At 47.9% G+C, this 20,292-nt stretch overlaps 2 protein-coding genes across 2 annotated transcripts in view; one reads left to right on the top strand and one right to left on the bottom strand.

Moving 5' to 3' along the window:
* Positions 1 to 20,292, top strand: part of LOC146058051 (hydroperoxide isomerase ALOXE3-like) — a 101,927-nt gene that overhangs the window by 35,018 nt on the left and 46,617 nt on the right. The gene's annotated exons all lie outside the window — the stretch shown is intronic.
* The window catches only part of LOC146058055 (polyunsaturated fatty acid lipoxygenase ALOX15B-like), a 28,893-nt gene continuing 18,360 nt past the window's right edge, over positions 9,760 to 20,292 (bottom strand). The window contains exons 7-15 of the mRNA XM_083170018.1: positions 19,311 to 19,483; positions 19,057 to 19,203; positions 18,480 to 18,683; positions 17,589 to 17,675; positions 12,682 to 12,851; positions 12,110 to 12,231; positions 11,353 to 11,453; positions 10,536 to 10,706; positions 9,760 to 10,076 (exon numbers count right to left, since the gene is read on the bottom strand). Of these exons, the coding sequence (XP_083026144.1) occupies positions 9,897 to 10,076; positions 10,536 to 10,706; positions 11,353 to 11,453; positions 12,110 to 12,231; positions 12,682 to 12,851; positions 17,589 to 17,675; positions 18,480 to 18,683; positions 19,057 to 19,203; positions 19,311 to 19,483 (1,355 nt within the window). The 3' untranslated portion in view covers positions 9,760 to 9,896. The remainder of the gene's footprint in view (positions 10,077 to 10,535; positions 10,707 to 11,352; positions 11,454 to 12,109; positions 12,232 to 12,681; positions 12,852 to 17,588; positions 17,676 to 18,479; positions 18,684 to 19,056; positions 19,204 to 19,310; positions 19,484 to 20,292) is intronic.

The raw sequence follows: 20,292 nt of genomic DNA, 5'->3' as shown, positions 1-20,292 counted from the left end.
TGTCCTTGAAATTAACCAAGGAGTTAGCTACTTGGGAAGCAGAAGCTGCTGTATGGGGTGTGTGGGTGGGTGGGGGTGGGTTGGGAGACACCCCACTTGGGGGAAGATCACTCTGTGACGAGGTCTGCATTTTTTCCTCTGTCGCAAAGGTGTCGACCGGATCAAGAATGATGTCCATTTCGTCTAATACCAGTATTGAAGAATCTGTTTGGTTTGTCCCTAGTTGTATAGCACCTGTGGATACAGATGAAGAGGTAAGTATTGATGCATATATAGGCCACACTGTCATATATACTGTTTTAAATAGGGCTATAGATGGCTGACGCACATACCTAGGGGTGTTATGTACTTACACATGTACCCCGATACAGCATGCAACATTGACATTAATAATATACAGATGGCGCCGGGCTTGTCTTTGCTGGGGATGGCGGAGGACTCGCCACCCGCCATCCCCCGCCCCGCGCCATCTGTATGTCGGAAGGGGACGCGCGTGCACGAGGTGCACGCGCGTCCCGTTCCGACGGTGCTTTTCCCCGGGTCCCCCGCCGGCTTCCCGGGGTCCCCGCCGGTCCACACCGCCCCCCCGCAGCCCCCCGCAGCCCTGCCCGTCTCCCTGAAGCTTTAGACGGGCAGGACTGCACCCGCCGCGCCGCCTCGCCGCCCGGCTATTGAGACGCTCGTGCGTGGGAAACGCACGAGCGTCTCATTCAGCCAGAGCGCCAGATTGCTGGCGGATCGCCAGGGACACGGTCCTGGCGCTCCGCCAGCAATAATAAGCCCGGCTCCATCTGTATCACATGCCTAGCTCTGATAACATTCATTTCCGTTGCAATGTAGCTGCTGGAGCTGAATGTAGTGTGAGATGGCAAAACGAGGGCTGCATAGGCCAGAGTGCAGTTAAGAGCCCGGGGATTTGGGGGTTAAACGCAGATGCATATGCAGCACAGAGCAGGGTGTAATTCTTAGGCAAGTTAGCATGTGGTGCATAGGGGCCAATCAGCACCAAGAGGGGAGGTAGCTTAAGTGGGGTATATAGGGTCCAGCTTGGGGGAGGAACTTCCTCTTGGAATCCGGATTTACACAGTGCAGCACGCGAAGCTAAGTACCTTTTACCTTGTTTTTAGGCCTGTATACATTGCGCAGCTGCAATCATGTCCGGCCGCCCCAAGAGATCTGCACCACCTCCACGGTGGTTGGCAGATGCAGCCCGCCCGCTGGTGACTGTGCCAGCGCGCGGCGGAGGCAGGGGAAGCAGCAGGACGGCCGCGACCGCGTCATCGCGGGTGCGCGTGCCGTCTCCTGCACATTCTTTCACTGGGGGGCATGTTTCCCAAGCGCAGGGAAGCGTCTCCCCGGCTCAGCAGGGCTCTGCTGTGAGCGGGGAGCACGCTGCGCCATCAGCGCGTTCAGGGCACCCAGCAGCGAGTAGCGCTGCTGGGGACAGCGCTTTGGCGCCATCTGCTGGCGTCTTAGCGCCAGCGCAGGTTGTTCAGGCTCCAATGGACACCCCGCGCGCCTCAGGCAGCGGGGTGAGCGATGGTGGGGCTTCACTCAGCGGGGGGGATGGGGGGTGCCCCCCAGGACTAGTACCCCCTTAGTGCAGGGTCCAGGGAGCCCTCTGCAAGTCATAACAGGGGGCCCGGCGTGGAGCCCTCTGCGGATGAATGCAAGGGGTCAGCGCGGCGCAGGTCAGGGCCCTTTGGCCTCCCTGGCTAACATCATGGCCCCGGTAAGGGGGCCGCTCATTCCCTTAGGCTGGGACGGGGGCCGTGGGGACGACTTCGTCGGCGGCCGGGTGGATGGTGGTGCCGCCCCCTTTCAGGGTTGGCAGGCCCCGCAGCAGCAGTGGCATCAGGGCCAGCGGCCATTCCCTTCAGCCCCTCAGGGCTTCGCCGGGGCTCCGGCGGGACAAGGGGGACACCAAGGTTTTGGTCACGGGCGGGTTTGGTGCGGGCCAGCAGGCATACATGCAAGCCCCCGTGCAACAGCAACAGCAGTGGGCTTTTCCCAGTCCGAATGCAGGGGGGTACCCAGGGTACCATATGCCCAACCCACAGTACGGGCCCTATCCAGGGACCCAACCGGCCCCTTTCCCTTACTTCCCCCAAGCAGCGGGGGCTCCTGGGGGGTTTCCCGGGGGGTATTTCGGGGGAGCATGGCAGGGTGCTGGTGCACCACACCCACAGGGCCCGGGTGGGCAACAACAGGTTTTTCAAGGGGCAGTTTACACTCACCCTAACATGTACGCCCAGGCTCAACAGGTCAACCAGGTTTATGCGACTGGGGGCCCGGGGAGCTCTGGTACTGCAGCAGGGGGGTCTGTGAGGATAACGGGTTCAGGATATGGTCCTAACACTGCCCCTTTATCTCCCAAGGTATCCTCTGTCGGTGGAGGGAGTGTCGCTTTCGGTGGGTCGTCCCAGGAAGAGGACACAGAACGGTCCAGGGGGGGCTCCTGAATCTAGGCCGGCAACACCGGTGGCGGCTCCAGCCACAGCCAGGGTCCCAGCACCCGCTCCCAGAGGTCCGAGACCCCGGCATCCACGTCGCGAGCAGAAGCATCCACTCCCGCAGGGCCGGGGGCCGCACCACGGGTGGACCCCGCGGTTCAAGGCGAAGCTTCTGGAGACGGTGAGCATGACAATTCTTTAGAGTGTGCATCCTCTTCCTCCCACTCGTCGGCTAGTAGTGACGAGTCTGGGTCACCCAAGCGCCCGCGCAAGTTTGCAAAATTGGTTGCGCGTGCGGTTGCAAAGAAAGTGGGTGGCGCTAAGCGGGTTAGGAAAGAGGCAGAGCCAGAAGTAGCTACCACGGCGGGCGATATGGTCCATTGCACCAACACCGCCATGGCAAGGGGTCTGCGCAAGGGTATAAAGGACAAGATCAAAAGGGGAAAATTTGTTGACTTCTTTACACTGACAGTCGACATGAAAAAAGATTTTGAAGCAGCCAAGAAAGCGGGAAGTGGTAGTGAGGCGGCCTTTAAAGGCTTCCACAATTGGCTAAAGGGATTCTTAATCTTCTCCTCATGTTACCTGAGCACAAGGCCCGGGGAGCACGTTAACGTCTTGCGCTACCTGTTCCTGGTGAACGAGACGTTCACGGATTATAAGGGGCAGGCGTGGCGGAATTATGATGAGAAGTTCCGCCTCGCCCATGCCGGGTCGAGGGTCATGCCCATGGGCTGCAAGCATGTGGAGATATGGCTCGAGGTCATAGGCAAGGGGCAGCATAGCTCAGACAGCTCAGGCAGGAAGCCATTTCCTGCGGCCAAACCCGGTTCCAAAACCGGCGGCAAAGGGAAGTGCTTTGCATTCAACGAGGGCAAATGTGACAGGGGCGCCAAATGCCGTTTCCGTCACGACTGCAGTAACTGCGGGGGGGGGGCACCCCTCCAAATCTTGCAGGTCAGCGGGCAAGGGCGGGGAACAGGGGGACGCCGGCGCTGGCGGAAAGTAAGGCCCCGTCTCCAATCGTGGTAGAGGCCCTGGCTCGCAGGTTAATGGCATACCCCAACAGGGCCGACGCCCGGTTTTTGTTAGACGTATTTAGTTTTGGTTTCCCTCTCCCCATCCCTGACGGAATCAGAGTTTCCTGCATCAGGAACCTCAAGTCCGCCAGGGATTTTCCCGATGTGGTCCGCCAGAAGGTTCAGGCTGAAGTGTCCCTGGGCAGGATGGCGGGCCCCTTCCAAGGGGACCCCCTACCTGACATGTGTTTTTCCCCTCTCGGGGTGGTCCCTAAGAAGACCCCGGGGAAGTACAGGTTGATACAACACCTATCACACCCCCATGGCGCGTCCATAAACGACGCCATCCCGGATGAGTTTTGTAGTGTGCAGTACCAGCTATTTGACGAGGTACTGGACATAGTCCGGGGTTTCGGCCAGGGAGCCCTTATGGCCAAACTGGATATTGAGTCCGCGTTTAGGCTCCTCCCATTGCACCCCAGTTCCTTCAGGTTCATGGGTTTCAGGTTAGATGGTGGCTCTTACATAGACAAGTGCTTGCCGATGGGCTGTTCGGTCTCCTGCTCCTACTTCGAGAAATTCAGTACATTTTTGCACTGGTGCATACAGAGCAGTACAGGCTGTGCGGGCGTAGCCCATTACCTGGATGACTTTCTCTTTGTGGGACCAGGAGATGACAGCACACGCGCCCATATTTTGTCACGGGCGGTTTCCCTGCTGAAGGAGCTGGGGGTCCCTATAGCTGAGGACAAGACGGAGGGCCCCACCAGGGTCCTATCTTACCTGGGTATAGAGATAGACTCGGCCGCGGGGTGCTGCCGCCTACCTGAGGATAAGGTGACAAAGCTGCAGGGGTTAATAGTTGAGTGCTTGCGGAAGAAGAGGATACAGCTGAGACTATTGCAGTCCCTGCTAGGGTCCTTTAACTTTGCCTGTCGCATCATTCCCATGGGTAGGGTATTCTGCTGCAAGCTCGAGAGGGCCACGGCGGGGGTACGAGATCCCCACCACACGGTCAGGCTGTCACGGGAAATGCGAGACGACATGGAAGTGTGGTCCGCATTCCTGGGGCAATTTAATAGAGAGCTAATATGGCCCACAGAGCCCGAATCCAGCAAGGAACTGCAGCTCTTCACAGATGCCGCTGGCTCCACGGGTTTCGGGGCTTATTTTCAAGGGGAGTGGTGTGTCTCGAGGTGGCCGCAGTCATGGATTGACAGGGGTTTCACGGTCAATCTGTTGCTGCTAGAACTGTTTCCCATCATAGTATCAGTGCAGCTGTGGGCAGCAGAATTGGCGAATCGGAACATAGTGTTCTGGTGTGACAACCTGGGGGTGGTACACGCGATTAACAATCAGAGGGCGGCTTCCCCCGAGGCCCTTAGGTTACTGCGTTACCTCGTGCTTCATTGCCTGAAGAACAACATACATTTCAGGGCTAGACATGTCCCAGGCATAGAGAACACTATTGCTGACGCCCTGTCTAGGTTTCAGTTTACAAAGTTTCGGGAGCTTGCTCCCGAGGCGTCACCCCTGGGGCTTAGGTGTCCAAATCTTGTGTGGCAGATCATAGAATCAGCATGAAGGGTTTGGCACTGCTGTCACTGGCGCCCTCAACCCGCAGGGCTTACGCGGCGGCCTGGAGGGACTGGGAGGAGTTTCAGTCTGCGCCTGACGCTAGCGGTAAGTCGGTCGAAGACCGGTTACTCGCATTTGTATGGGGCCATTATGTAAAAGGCAGGTCAAAGTCAGCTATGGCGGCGGCTTTGGCTGGTATAGCTTTCCACACCAGGCTGAGAGGGGAGCAGGATCCCACAGGGTCTTTTGTATTGAGTAAGGCTTTGAGGGGCTGGGCTAAGCAGCGGCCAGTGCCTCCTGACACTCGGCGGCCTATAGACGAGCGCATGCTAGGGGAATTAGTAGCATGTCTAGATAGGGTGGCCGATAGCGCCTTTGAGGCTGCGCTCCTGAAGATCGCCTTTTCATTCGTCTTCTTCGGGGCATTCAGGATCGGGGAGCTGGTAGCTGCGAGCAAGACGGCCCAGTCTGGTCTTAGGTCGGAGGACCTGGTTCTCCATGAGGATCACGTCCTGTGTAGGATTCAGAGATCCAAAACAGACCAGTTGGGGAGGGGTAGTTGGGCCACCCTGCGATCCAGTGTGAACCAAGCCATTTGTCCTGTAGCATTGTGCAGGGACTACATGTCTCTTAGGCCGGTTGGAGCCATGCAGTTTTTGGTGCACGCGGATGGCGTGCCCCTCACCCGGTTTCAGTTCGGGGCTGTGTTTAGACGGTGCTTGATCGGCTTAGGCCTGAGGGCTCAGGATTATGGGACACACTCCTTTCGCATAGGGGCCGCAACATGCGCAGCGGCGGCGGGGCTTCCACCCTCTGCCATACAGAAGGTAGGGAGGTGGAAGTCATCGGCTTATAAGAAATACATAAGATTAGATAAGATAGATAAGGTAGATAAGTTGTAGAATGCGCCTGTTGCGCCAGCCCAAAAACGCAAGTTTACAATCGGTTCTGGAACGGCTAGCGTTCTGGAATCGACGGTGTGGAGTGAATTTTTTACTTTTTCCTCCGAGGTAGAACTAATCCAATTCGGCTGTCACCAAAAGTTCACCGGAGGTTTTTTAAGTTTTTCACCTTCACTTGGGCTGTTTCCTGTATTCTGGTTGTGTTACAGTATATATTATATTGATGTTAACGTTAGGTTTTTTCTTTTTCAGCCTTTTCCCTTTCCTTATCACATCAGGGGATAGTTTGGGTAGTGGGCCACTCATATATTTTTTGGGCGGCCAGGCATCCCATGGCCTCCAGGGCTTTAGGCCTGCTACGAGCCGACTCAGTGCAGTGGTTCGGGGTTAGGGGACTTCAGTGGGGTGGGCTTTATAGCCTACTACTTTCCAAGGCCCGCAGTTCAGGGCCCCCCAACACATTGATAATACATCTAGGGGGCAACGACCTGGTTAAAAATACGGGGCTCTCCCTCATTTGCAGCATAACTGCTGACCTTGAGCGCATTGCGGCCCTTTGGCCAGGTGTGCTGATAGTGTGGTCTGACATTGTCCCCCGGCTTCAGTGGCGGGGCTGCAGGAATGCAGTTGCCATAGATAGGGCAAGGCGAAAGGTGAACCACGCTGTTTCCAGGAGGGTAAATGCCATGGGGGGTAGGGCAGTGCGGCACCCCACGATAGTTGGGGAGTCGGCCCACCTGTTTAGGTCAGACGGGGTCCACCTGTCTGACGCGGGCATGGAAGTTTTCCTGGGCGACATCTTTTCTGGTGTAACTCGGCAATAGGAAGGCATTAGGTCTAGTTGAGGGGTGGCGGGCCTGGTCCCGGGCGACCTTGTGTTATGTCTTGGGAGCCTTGGCAGTGGCGAGAAGGCGCTCTCGACCAGCAGTCGGGTGAGGTGTCAGGTGGTCACCGTGCGGTATTGCCCCCCCCCCTTGCCAGGACGGTGGGCGAGTCCCGAAATGAGCGGGGACGGTGGGCACTTCCTTGAGGTGTCCGCGCCCTACCTTAGAGGGGGCGGGGAGCCGTCACGGTGCAGGCTGTACCTTACGTAAGGGGTGTGTTTGTTAGATTGGAGCGATGCAGTCGCTGCCATTGACATACACCTCTGACTGGTGCTGGTCTCAAGTGCTGTCTTGGCCATCCCTTTGATAGACTAACAAGGGTCATACCACCTAAATAAATAACTTGACCATTTTAAACTTATGCCATGGTTGTCTGAGTCTTATTTTTAGATAAGGTGTCCGCGTGAATTATTTCTAGGAAGTAATGTAAGGGTAACAACAAAGGGTAACCAATATAATCCCTTGGGCGCCTTAATTGTTGATGTAAAATGGGTGTGTGTACTGTATGTGTAATGGCGTGTTTTTTGTTCATTTACCTGCTTCCACAGATTCTGCAGCAATGGGCCTTCTGTTCTTGGATGCGTGAGCACTTCGGGACGGACAATCTGTACAAGGAAAGATGGACAGGCATTATGGACCTTGCTATGGCTAAGCTGTTTCTGAAAGCATGCATTGAATTAACAATAATGGACAATACCCAATGGATAAGGACTGCATTATTTCTTCACCACCTTTTTTTTTGTTTATAGGCAAAGATTTTATTTTAAGATTATTAGTAAACTAGTGTACACATGACAACTATTGGTTAATCGGTGGTATGTTGGCATGGCAGCTAAACCACCAGTACACCTCAGGGTTTTTGTACACATACATGTTAGCCTGCTAGAAAGAATGTTACAGTGTTAATCAATATGAGTAGTTGTGGAACTGCAGGGCCCAGCATTATCAGCAATTTAAAAGTAGGAGCAGGAATTTTCTTGTGCATGCGATTGCTGGGCTATGTAGTTCCACAGCAGCACTTTACAAAGCATAACAATACAAGTGCACATTACAGCTATAATACATTGGCATGTATGTTAAAGTTTGCATGGGGTCACACTTACCAGCTCTGGATGGCGTTTGCGGCCTATCGGTATCCGCCACGTGCATGCCAGGCAGGACCTCAGGGGGTATGATGCGCTTCAGCTTCACCTCATACGCATTGTAGCACACAGTGGTGGGGCTTCCTCCTCCAGTCTTGGTGGCCTCCTCCATCTCCATGGCCATTTTATGTTTCAACTGCCTTTTGATGTCGTTAAATCTTTTTTTGACATTGCGGACCAGGTGCTTGTGCTGACTGACAGTGTTCACCGCCTGGGTCATGTCCTTCCACATAGCCCTTTTGCGCTGTGCAGTGGTCTTGTAGTTCGATTTTCCAAGCAAACGCTCAAACACTGGCAGGATAGCCCGGACAAGTGCTACATTTTCTTCATATGAAAATCTGACCATCCGGCCACTTTTGGTGCGACCAGCTTCCTCCTCCTCATTTTCAACACCAGCCATGTCGCCCTCCTCCTCCATGCCAGTGTCTTCCTCCTCCTCACCAGCATCTTCCTCCACCTCTGACATGTGGCCCTCCTGCAGCTGGTGTGGGGTATGGTCTAGGGCATGGGTCCTCAAACTGCGGCCCTCCAGATGTTCTGAAACTACAAATCCCAGCTTGCCTTACTACAATTTTAACACTCCCTTATAGCAAAACTGTGGCAAGGCATGCTGGGATTTGTAGTTTCACAACATCTGGAGGGCCGCAGTTTGAGGACCCATGGTCTAGGGCTTGGCTGTAGGATGGGGATGCCAGCGGATCCTCAACCTCCTCCTGCTGGGGCTGGACGCCCAGGGTCTGGGCTGAGGCTGGCCTTGCTGTGGCCATGCTGCCTGCCACACTGCTGGCTCTCCCACTTGTCTGGCTGCTGCCACTGTTTCCTCTGCCACTGCTCCCTCTGCCACTGCTCCCTCTGCCACTTCTCACTCTGCCACTGCTTCCTCTGCCACTCCTCACTCTGCCACCAACACCTCTTCCTGAACTCAAACTGCCACTGCTCCTCTCCATGCTCCTTACTTCCTATCAAAGAGTGAAATGGCGCCAATGCCCCTTTATATAGGGGGTGTGATGCATAATGGAGGGGACACAGGTGGGCCAATAGGTTGGGGGGTTCTTAGTCATGCGGAGACAGTTTTGTAAATCGCACTCCGGCTGGTCCAAAACTCGCACATGACCGGCGGAAGAAATCGCACTTTTTTGTTACTTAAAATCGCACCACTTCGCCGCAAATCGCCCCTCTTCGCACTTTTCAACCTCCAATGCGCATCACATTAAATATGCAAATTTTTACTGAAAAGTGCGAATTGAAAAAGGGCGATTTGCGGCGATGTGGTGCGCGAAAAAAACATGCGCATTTAGCGCAAACCATAGAATGTCACCCTATGTGTTTGCAGGGCAGAAGGAAAATGCTCTTGATGGTGGATAAGCTGCCCAAGTGATAGGCTGAGGTGTGGGGTATGGTAGGAACCACTGCAGCTTCTTAAAGTGTTAATGCTATGCTGTGACCTATATGCTGAAAATGCTGTAACCTTCATTACGATACTGATTACGGGTTGACTATCGGTTTAAATGGCCGACAGTCGGGATCCAGACTGACAGGGGCTATTCTCCCGCAAGGGGCTTCATTGCGCTTGCCCCCCTGTCAGAGCACCGGCAGTCGGGATACTGACCGTCAGGGTACCAATTGTCAGACCGCCATACCACACCCACTGATTACGTGGTAAGCTGTTTACCTGCTATGAAAAATAAAGACCAAGACTATATGATCCATTGTATGGGCTCAATTAATCAAATATACTACACAGCGTGACAAAATCAACAATAGAATCTTCATCACTGCTCTAAATTAATAATACATCATTTATTGTATTTCCCTGAAAGGACCTGTCCAATAGAATTATTGTGGACAATACAATTCAAGACATGAGAATCTGGTAGCTAGGTCAGGCATACTCAGTAGATCACAGACACTAGTCATGTTATACAGAGACACTGTTCTCAACCACACTCGGGTTCAAGTAGGGATATGGCAAACAAATTTTCTTGTTCCTCTCTTCAATGGAATGGGAGATCTCAGCCAGCTTCTCCTGGAATTTCTTTATAAATGTCTGGGGAACCTCCTCTGTAAAACGCACATCAGGGTACTGGCCCAGAGGTCTCTGCAAGGGAATGGGAAATCTTTTTAAATGGATGCCCTAAACACAATTGTTTTAAAAACTAGGTCCAAACATACATGTGAAGTTGTGTGTAATATTTGTGCTGGCAGTGTATCTGAGATCAGTGTTGCTATGTATCACAGCCACTGTGGAGAAACCAATCATCAGGCATTAGGATTCACTTTCCTAAGCCCGCCCCAGACTCTCATTGAATAGTTTCACAGGAGTCTGGAGGTGGGATTAGGAGAGTGAATCCTAATGCACGTCCCAGGTTCTGCACTGTGGCCCTCTATGATACACAGCGCCGATGCCACTCCCGGATACTATACCAGCACATATATTGCATACATTTTCACAGGTATGTTTATATGTACTGCAGATGCCTCTGCTTGATAGAAGCAGTAGAGGAACATAAAAGTACTAAACCTTATTACAATAGTTATACTGGCCACCAGTACTTACCCGGTCCAGTGGCTCTCTACTGAGCAGCCACACAGTGGATATGCCCAAACTGGTAGTATTTACTTCAGGAAATGCAGCCAAAATACTCTGGATCGTGCTGACTCCTTTTACTGTGGGAGGGGGGCTTCTCATCGATGGGGGACCATTAGGCATCCAGGTATAGAAGTCAACCTGCAATGAGAAAACAGATCTTAAGGGCTTCATACTCCAGCAGGGGGCAATCTTCGGCCAGACTGGAAGCCGCGATCCACCAACCATACAGTATATGCCGTTTCTGCGATCCCACTTGGGACCAGGGTATCGGGCTTTTTTACACGTTTACGATCCCAAATGAGCACACGCAAACATCAGGGATTGGGAGATTGTTCCAATACACCACTGGTGTATGGGCAGCTTTTGACAGGAACAATTTACCCCAGATAGAAACAAACATTTTCATGATACAATACAAGACCATTGGATGTGTTCCCAATGGAGAAGATGAGTGACCACTTTATACATTTGAAATTGTGGACCCAGATCTTGGCCAGTAACCAGATTCATCAGAGTGCAGTACTATGAAATACATAAGCAAATGGTTTGTATAAAATAGGCTTGCAACATGTATGTTATAGTTGTCAGTGTAAAGTAGTGAATAGTATCATAATAAAACATTCAAAGGTAAAAAAAATGTTGGCCATGAGGATGTGCAGCACAGTTATTAGTTTCAGCAATCCTATAGGCCAATGTCTCCCATGGTTGATCTCATTCAGATTAGTCAATATGGTCTCCAATTCTCCAAATCAAAGAGAGTATGACAGCATATTGCAAAGCTCACCTGGCCACTGTTGACAGCTGCGTGCTGAGCAGAACAAGTGAAGATCACCATGGTCAGGTACTTGATCAGAGAGGCCTTGGTCTGCAATGATGATGGTATTCCTAGCAAAGGGAATAGTCCATTAGTCATCTACACCTCTCCTATACCCTGATGGACCATCACAATTTATATAAAGCACCATATACTGACAACCAAACAGAATAACAAGGTTGAGAAAATTGGATTATAGTGGATTGGATTTTGTTATGTCCTTTGTAGCTGGTTTTAGATATTCAATGTTTACTGTATGTCAAAAAGCTGAAATTCTATGAAATACAATAGTCTATTAGTCATCTAGATCTCTCCAACGCACTGATGGAAAACCAGGATTACCAACATTTTAAAGATCAGGTTGGCTCATTGTGGACACCATTGGGGATTCAGTTAGTATCGCGGCGGTCGGAATCCCGGCGGTCGAAATCCCGACGCCGGAATCCCGACCGCCGAAATCCAGGCACTTTGTCCCTCTATGGGTGTCCACGACACCCATAGAGGGAGAATAAATGAGTGTGCCGAGTGTAGTGAGGCACCTTGCCCGCTGCGTGGCAAACCCAACAAGCCCGCAAGGGGGGGCGATCCACGTCCCCCCTTTGTCGGGATTTCGGAAGTCGGGATTCCGGTGTCGGGATTTTGACCGCCGGGATTCTGACCACCGGGATTTCATACCGCTCCCCACCATTGTTATCCGGCATCACAGAACAAGATGTAACTTACTTACCTGTAGATTTATACTCCAAGAATCCTTCTTTGAATATCTCGGCCACCCAGGCCTGAAGTTCAGGGTCTGTACTGACCACCGCATCACTCTCATAGTAGTAATTCACAATGTTGGACACAAAGCTGAAATGGATAAAGCAAGAGGGACAATCAGTGAAGTAATAAAGTATTGGTGATGTACATAAGAGAAAATTGGGATGTACTGTAACTTTAAGGTTTTCTATATCCCACAGCATATTCACACTAAAGCCCTGTACACAAGGGATGACAGGTGCCTCGTGCTAAGTGAGCTGCCTTAGCACAGATCGCTCTGCACACATGCACTGTACCTACAATGTGTGCTGAGCCATCTGTGCAGAGCAGGGCAGACGGGATAGACAGTGCATGCAATTGTCATTGCTATAGGGTGTACACATGAAGCGACCAATGCTTCATTTCTACGCAATCTAGTCAGATCGCTTAAATCTGTGTATGCCCCTTAAGACCAGTGGAACACAGTTTTATTCAAAGGTGGAAAAGTAGTTACTCCCTCTGGGTGGGCAGCTGGGACAGAATAATGTTTCTCAGAACTACCTCTCTACAGCCAACCAGATCTTCATCCCATCCTCCCTGTACAGGTAATTGGGAATGGTCTCCACTCCTCTTTCCTTGATGTCATCAGGGAGACAGAGGCTGCTGTAAGTGACCTTTTCCATTGCTTTTCTTATCAGTATCGGCACCCCTCCTTTTCCAGTTGCTACAGCCTGGGGAAAAGGAAGGTGGTGGATGTGTGTTCTGGTGCAATGCTGCAAGTTCTATATTCTAAATGTTACAGAAAATTAATATTTAATCCAAGTAACCAGTTCACTATACAATACAATAAGATGGTACAGACTGCATATAACAACAATATTATCTCCAAGAGTGATTTCAACTTCCTAAAAACAGAAAAACCCAAAACCCCAACACTGTACCTGCTCCCGAAAGTTCACAAGAACGAAAAGAAACCTCCAGGAAGACCGATCCTATCGGGAATAGGCAGTCTGACGGAGAGAGCCAGCACGTATGTCGACCAACATTTAAGAGGGCATGTAACAACTTTGCCCTCGTATGTTCGGGACACCACCGATGTTCTGGTCAAACTGCAAAATGTTACAGTCAACCCTGGAGTATGGCTGGTCTCATGTGATGTGGAGAGCCTGTACACCAGCATCGATCATAAGATGGGTGTACAGGCTGCTCGTTATTTTCTGAATATGGGAACACATTCGGATTTCAATGAATTTATCATTGAATTATTGGAATTCATATTGACCAAAAACTTCTTTGTATGCCAGGAATCCCACTACCTCCAGGTTAGAGGTACAGCAATGGGGACAGCATGTGCCCCAACATATGCTAACCTCTACCTGGGGTGGTGGGAAAAAGAAGTGGTATTCCATGAGACGATGGAAAAATTTACAGACAACATTTTAATGTACTTCCGGTATATTGACGACATTCTCCTTCTCTGGGAGGGTAACCAGAGACTTTTAAAAGAATTTCTGTCGATTCTGAATGAAAACCAACTGAACTTGAAACTCACCTCAGAAATGAGTCAAACAGAGATAAACTTCCTAGATTTAAAGATCAAAATCAACGAGGAAGGAATAATCTCCACGGATCTATATCGGAAGAAAACAGCTACAAATAGCATTCTCCACTCTGAGAGCTCACATTTACCCTCTACCATCAGAGCCATTCCGAAAGGAGAGCTAATGAGGATAAAGAGAAACGTCTCAGATCCCGAAACTTTTCAGATACGAGAACAGGAACTTCAAACCCGTTTTAAAAAGAGAGGATACAGTAATAGACTTGTAAAAAAAGCAAAGAAGCAAGTTGAAGATATCCCTCGTGAGACTCTGTTAAAATCAAAAGTCAGAGACAACACTGAATCCATACGATTTGTGGGTACTTTCAATGTACATTGGAGAGAAATTGACCGGATTCTCCAAAGACATTGGGAGGTGTTAAAAGCGGACAGAGACCTCAACAGTATTCTACCATCTAGAATACAAACCAGTTGGAGGAGATCTCGAAATATTAAAGACTGCCTAGTCCAGAGCCACCTCTCAAAAATCTGTGAACCCAAACAAAGTAGAAAAGGATCAAAAAGCTGCGGTCACTGTAAAGCATGCAGATACATGATCCCGAAAGAAGAATTTTTTGACAAGAACCTAAAAAAGTGGAAGATACAGAGCCTAATAACTTGTACCACAGTGGGCACAGTCTACCATCTAGAATGTCCCTGTGGCAAAGTATATGTGGGAAAAACAGCCAGGCCCCTCAAAATCCGTGTGTTGGAACATGTGGGCACTATCCGCAATGCCCACACAGATTCTCTAAAATTTAAAACCCTAACCACGGTAGCCAAACACTTTTTAAGAAACCACAATGGTAATCCTAGTGGTCTTAAAGTCTTTGGGATCAGACATATACAACTAGGAATACGAGGTGGAGACTTGGACAGGCAGCTCTTGCAATTCGAGACGAAAATGATCTTCTTACTAGACAGCCTCTTTCCAAAAGGGCTGAATGAAGCCAATAGCTACTCGCCCTTTCTATGAATTTATTTTTCATAGTTTCAGTTTAATAACCCTACCACTCACAATAAAATGCCGTATGAGGATCTTGTACGAATGTCACATGAATATCATATATTAAAACAATGCAACTGTAACCAAATCTATCTTACATGTTAACTGAGAGGATATTAAAAACAACATAAAGAATGAATGAATAAAGAACTCTCGGCTACCCATACCCGGTTATAGCTATACCAAATGCTCTCATGAATAATCATAATAGTAGAACTAAAAATGTATAATAATAGAAAACCTTCTCTATTGTCCCGTGATATGAAACCGATCTACTCAAGAGAAATATCAGCACTACAACTGTGGAATTGAGAAACAAAATATTGACTCAAATACTTAAACCACAGAATAAGATATATGGATGAGGTGGACGTGTGTGGACTCGCCCACATATTTATTTACCTATATCCACTTATTTACAATACAGTGAAAATTAACTGCTGTTATAATATATACTTACCTATATATATACTTACCTTGAAAATTAATTGCCCATTAAAAATATGCACTTACTTATATCCATACTTACCTTCACTTATTCAAACCAAATATTCACTACTACACAAAGTATCACTATTCAGACGAACTGAATATACACATGTTCACACTCAAATATGCACTCTTAAGATAAAATATAACCCACTACTCCACTATAATGTGGGGATACCATCACCTTTTTACTTTATTTTTTATGCTAAAATATGAATTAAGACCCCAGCACTAGCACAACACTTCTAATTTTCAAACCTATACCCCATCTTTTCAACCACATTCTCACTTTATTCATTTATTATTTTTTGATTGTTTTTGTAGTATTTTTGCAGTGTTCACCATTCACCATCTCCCTTCTTGTCCCCCTTTTCCCCTTTCCTTCCCCCCCCCCCCTCCCCTCCCCCCCACTCCTTCCTTCTTCGTTCTCCCCCTTTTCCAGGTTTATCTATTAAATATATAAAAAACACAAATAGACACCAGATAATTTTCTTTTCTCTCTCTTTATTTATATATCTTGTAACACAAGGGAAAGTATATGTTGTTGGATACATTCTTAAAAAGTAAAGATATATGAAGTCCATCACCACATTTAAATATACACCCCTTTTCCACCTCTCCTTATCTGATCAAAATTCATCCCATGAACTCGAATATTAATGATATATGAAGATAACAACCACGAGAAATCTAAAACAAAGATTATACAACTATATTGATATCACAAATGAGGATGAATAAAATAAGAATATGTGAAAGCCGGACCGTGACACAGGACAACATACATTATATGTACATGATAATGATCTATAGAGAATGCAAAAGAACACAATGCTTTTTTCTGTTTGATATTGGAACTATTATAAACTTTAAAATGTAAATTTTCAACGATAAATATTGATCATACAGATTCCGGGGTGGGGGCAGCATAATAATATATCCCAACACTTCCGGGTACGGAGTATAAGGCTCCGTGATTGGCTCTTAGAAAGCAGATGATACGTCATGTGACCGATGATACGGATCACATGAACGGAAGAAACTACCAAGTGACGCGGCACGCAGCGCACGTGACTCATGACGCCGACAATACGATGTGAGGCGGAGATCACGTGGTTGCGCACATAGATCGCGCAAAACACAAGATGCGGTCACGTGACACGGAATACCGGTCACGTGACGTCAGGACGCAGGTCGTGTGACGCGGGACGCCGGTCACATGACCCTCTAGAGCCAATAGACATCCATGTAAGATTACCTATGCTCAAATAAGAAAGCTGGTCCATGATAGGACCAAATGAACATGTGACTTCAAAACGAACCTCTCATTGGCCATATGAATGCCAATAAATAGCAGTCAGTCAGGACATACAGGTTGGCCTTGATAAAGCTGTTTTGAGACAGTGAAACGCATGTGTTGGCACAGGCCAATACCAGAATGTTGTGTTGACTTGTAATTGAAATGTTAAATTAATTGACTAGAATTAATATTGGTGTTGCACAGTATATTCCCAGTGAGGTTAAGGTCTAAAGGGACTTAACTTGGAGAGAACCCAGCGGTGGGCCTCTGAAACCATTTTTTCCCTGACCCTGACAAATATTAACCTCACATGTTGGCATTATAAGCCAAACCTCATGCCTGCCAATACCCAAACATAGGAGGCATATATGTACATATGTGGTATTTAGCCAATAAAATGGCACTGAATAAACAAAAATAACTGACATATGCCACATGATAGTGGTCTGATTCAATATATTTCTGTGTGGATCAGTGAACCATTTGTTCTTGGTGGGATGTGTACTCCAATTACTGCACATCGCACTAAGTAAAGGGATAGAACACTTGTGCAACCCATCCGATCAAGTTATAGACGCATACATTTTCTGGATTGGCCTATGTGTATTTTTTAAACACACCACTCTTTCTTTTCTTTCTAAAAACACATTAAATGTTTATGTCTTTGTATGTGATTTTACCTCTATTTTTTCACTGTTGATCTAGTTCCTGCATTGAAAAACAGGAAATTTTTAGAAATAACCTAATAAAAGTTATATCTTAAAAGTAAACTATTTGCGTTCCCCTTCAAACAGTCCCTTTCCTTCTCTTTTTGAAAAAACGTATACCATTGACTGTGAGGAACAGCACCCCCAGTGTACATATATATAAAAAATTGGGGTTCTCCATAAAACCTTTGAAAACAATATTTCTTGGTGTGCAGGTGGGCTACCAGCTCCCTAGTGGGGCAACAAAATAAAGTTCTATATTCAGGCTAGGTATTAACAGATTGTAACATTTAATATATCCCTAAAAAGTCTCCATTTCCTCTAAGCTGGAGCGCTTTTCTGTTGCCATTATATAGTACATGATCTTACCGTATCAAAGAGGCCCCCAGGACCAATAAGAACATCTCTAGCAAAGACATTGATCTCAAGGGTGTAACGAAGATGTGGAAGGATTAGCTGGGAAAGTAAAAAGATATTGTCATTATAATACTAATAAAAAAATATTAATAAAGACCTTCATAGTAGTAGCAGTAGTAGTAGTACATGAGTAATTGATGCATTTTAAATAATGTAATATAACAAAAGGGCCAAATGTATTAGCCTCCGAGTTCAGCGGCCATGCAGGATGCTGGTCGAACTCAATTTATTTTAAAAGGAGCAATCATTTACAAGGCAAACCCATGCCTTGTAAATGATTGCCCCTTTAAAAAAATCAGAAGTATGCTGGGTCTGTTAAGTAAAGGGAGGTTAGGTTAATGCACTAGGTCAGTGGTTCCCAACCCTGGTCCTCAAATACCCCCAACAGTGCATGTTTTCCAGGTCTCCACACAGAATCACAGGTGACATGATTAGCTCCACTTGTGGATCTTTTAAAATCTGTCTGAATAATGAGTGCACCTGCTGGGTGACCTGGAAAACGTGCACTGTTGGGGGTACTTGAGGACCAGGGTTGGGAACCACTGCACTAGGTTTAAGCTGGGAGGGGAGGGGTTTGGGTTGGGCTGCAGGGAGGGAGGGTTAGGCTTTGGCAGAAGGTGGAGTTAGGGGTAGGCTGTGGGGGAGGGTAAGTTTTAGGCTGAGGGGGAGGAGGGTAATAATATGTCTGTTTGACCTTTATAAGCAGATTAGTGTCTTCTGCTGGTTGCAGTGAACTATGTCCAGTTGTCACCTCTCCAGCCTCCATTTTAAAATATACCATTAGCCTTTTTCTAGAGCCCCTTATGTGGTATTCCCTGACGATACTTTAATAACAGATCTCACCTTGTACACTGGGTGGCCCATTGGAAGTTGTCTGGTGGTGGCAATGTTGAAGACCTCAGCAAAGAGATGAGTACAGAGAAGGTGAGTCACCACTTCATGCACCTGGAACTCAGAATTGCGGACCCAGATCTTGGCAAATAACCAGTCACATTCAGAATCACTTGGCAGGAAGATTGGAACGTTCTCTCCCGGAGTTTGTGCCAACTATAATAGAGACGGAACTGTCACAACAGTGCCATCTTGTACCACATAATCATCCTCCACCAATTAGGCCATAAAGCATATTATGTATCCCTGTATCTATGTACAGTATATCCATACACAAGTTTTTTTTTAAATCTTTACCTGGTGGGTGGCAAATGGCATAGGAATAATATGCTACAGTAACTTTAGGAGATGGTTGTAACCTAAGAAGAATAAAACAGTAGCTCGCTGTTGACCCTGGATAGGTGCCATGAATTTGTTCTATAGGAACATACATTTAAGGTGTCATTGTACGCCAGATGAACACCACGTACTAACAACTATGTTTCCTAGAAATGTTTGAAATCAAGTAGACATAACAACAAAGACTTGCCTGGATGGCTATTGGGACAAGTTGGTCTTGAGGGTTCTTCCACAGTAAACACATAGGGGCAGTCATGTATGATTGCTTTCCATTTATGGAGTTATTGGCTGGGACCCCCTGCAGAATCTTGTAATCTGCCAAGAAAACGTTGCCTTTCTGCAAAACACAAGCACCAGTTTATTGCAGAGTTTCTGGGTTGTTAAAGAGGTGTTTTTCAGGCCAGTGCCCATATGAATAAATAGAATCTCATGGCCACATCTCACCTCTAGTTCTTTCTGAAGACTGGTTGTGGTCCCCAGAGATGCAGCCACCATGTTATTACTGACCGGGAAGTTCTCATGAATTTTAGAGCATTTTCTGATTAGGGTAGGATTAATGCCATTGAGATATTGACTGCCAAAGAAGTAGTCCTCTTTCCATAACTCAGCAACCACGTCTAGGGATTAAAGACATAAGGGACATTTTATACAATCATCTGTTATGAACCTTCGGCACTAGGCATGTCACTTCTATCCCGCAGTCCCCACTGGTCGCTAGGCAATGGGAATGTTGGGTGACCACAGGGAATTCTAGGGCTGCTTCTGACAGCCTGGACTTGTTTACGTGCAGCACTGAAGCTGCACCAAGTTACTCATTAAGGGGGCCTGTCCACTCTGGCTCTACTGAACTGTCTTAATATCTCTAAAAAGGCATTCTTTCCTGCTATTCCTTGATGGTTATATTTTGTGCTTGGATGTAAACTGCTTGTCCATGTTCTAGGTCCCCACCACCCGTGCTTATCCTGTTGATACTCTGATGGATTCTCTGCCTGACAGAAGTTGAGCCCAACCTTGCCTCATTTTTGTTTTGTGCCTGTTAACCCTTTGAGGTCCTCGGTGCTTATCTCCAAGTACTCAGCCAACAAGTTACCATCTGCACAGTGTTCCTCCAACAACCTGCATCTAACAGTCTGTGAATATCCTGACCTACATCTACACCATTCCCAGTGAACTCTTGTCTGTAACTCTTGTCTTAAGTACTTCAGCTAATATTATTTTGTGTAAGCACCAACAGCTAGAGTTATAAGCCCCTGCAGCCACCTCAGTATCAGTGGGCAAATCAAGAACTAAGGGAACAGGAGGTGGCTGTTAATGCCCAAGACCCTCTCACGGCCTCAGGGTTCTAACACAACTGAGCTGGAGTTCACTAATGCATTCATGTGCTCCTTAACCACTGGCGTAACTATAGCTCAGCAGACCCCGCGGT

This window comes from Crinia signifera, chromosome 2 (genome assembly GCF_055691185.1).
Source record: "Crinia signifera chromosome 2, ASM5569118v1, whole genome shotgun sequence".
In the NCBI taxonomy this organism is placed as follows: Eukaryota; Metazoa; Chordata; class Amphibia; order Anura; family Myobatrachidae; genus Crinia; species Crinia signifera.
This window is presented reverse-complemented; position numbering and strand designations above follow the sequence as displayed.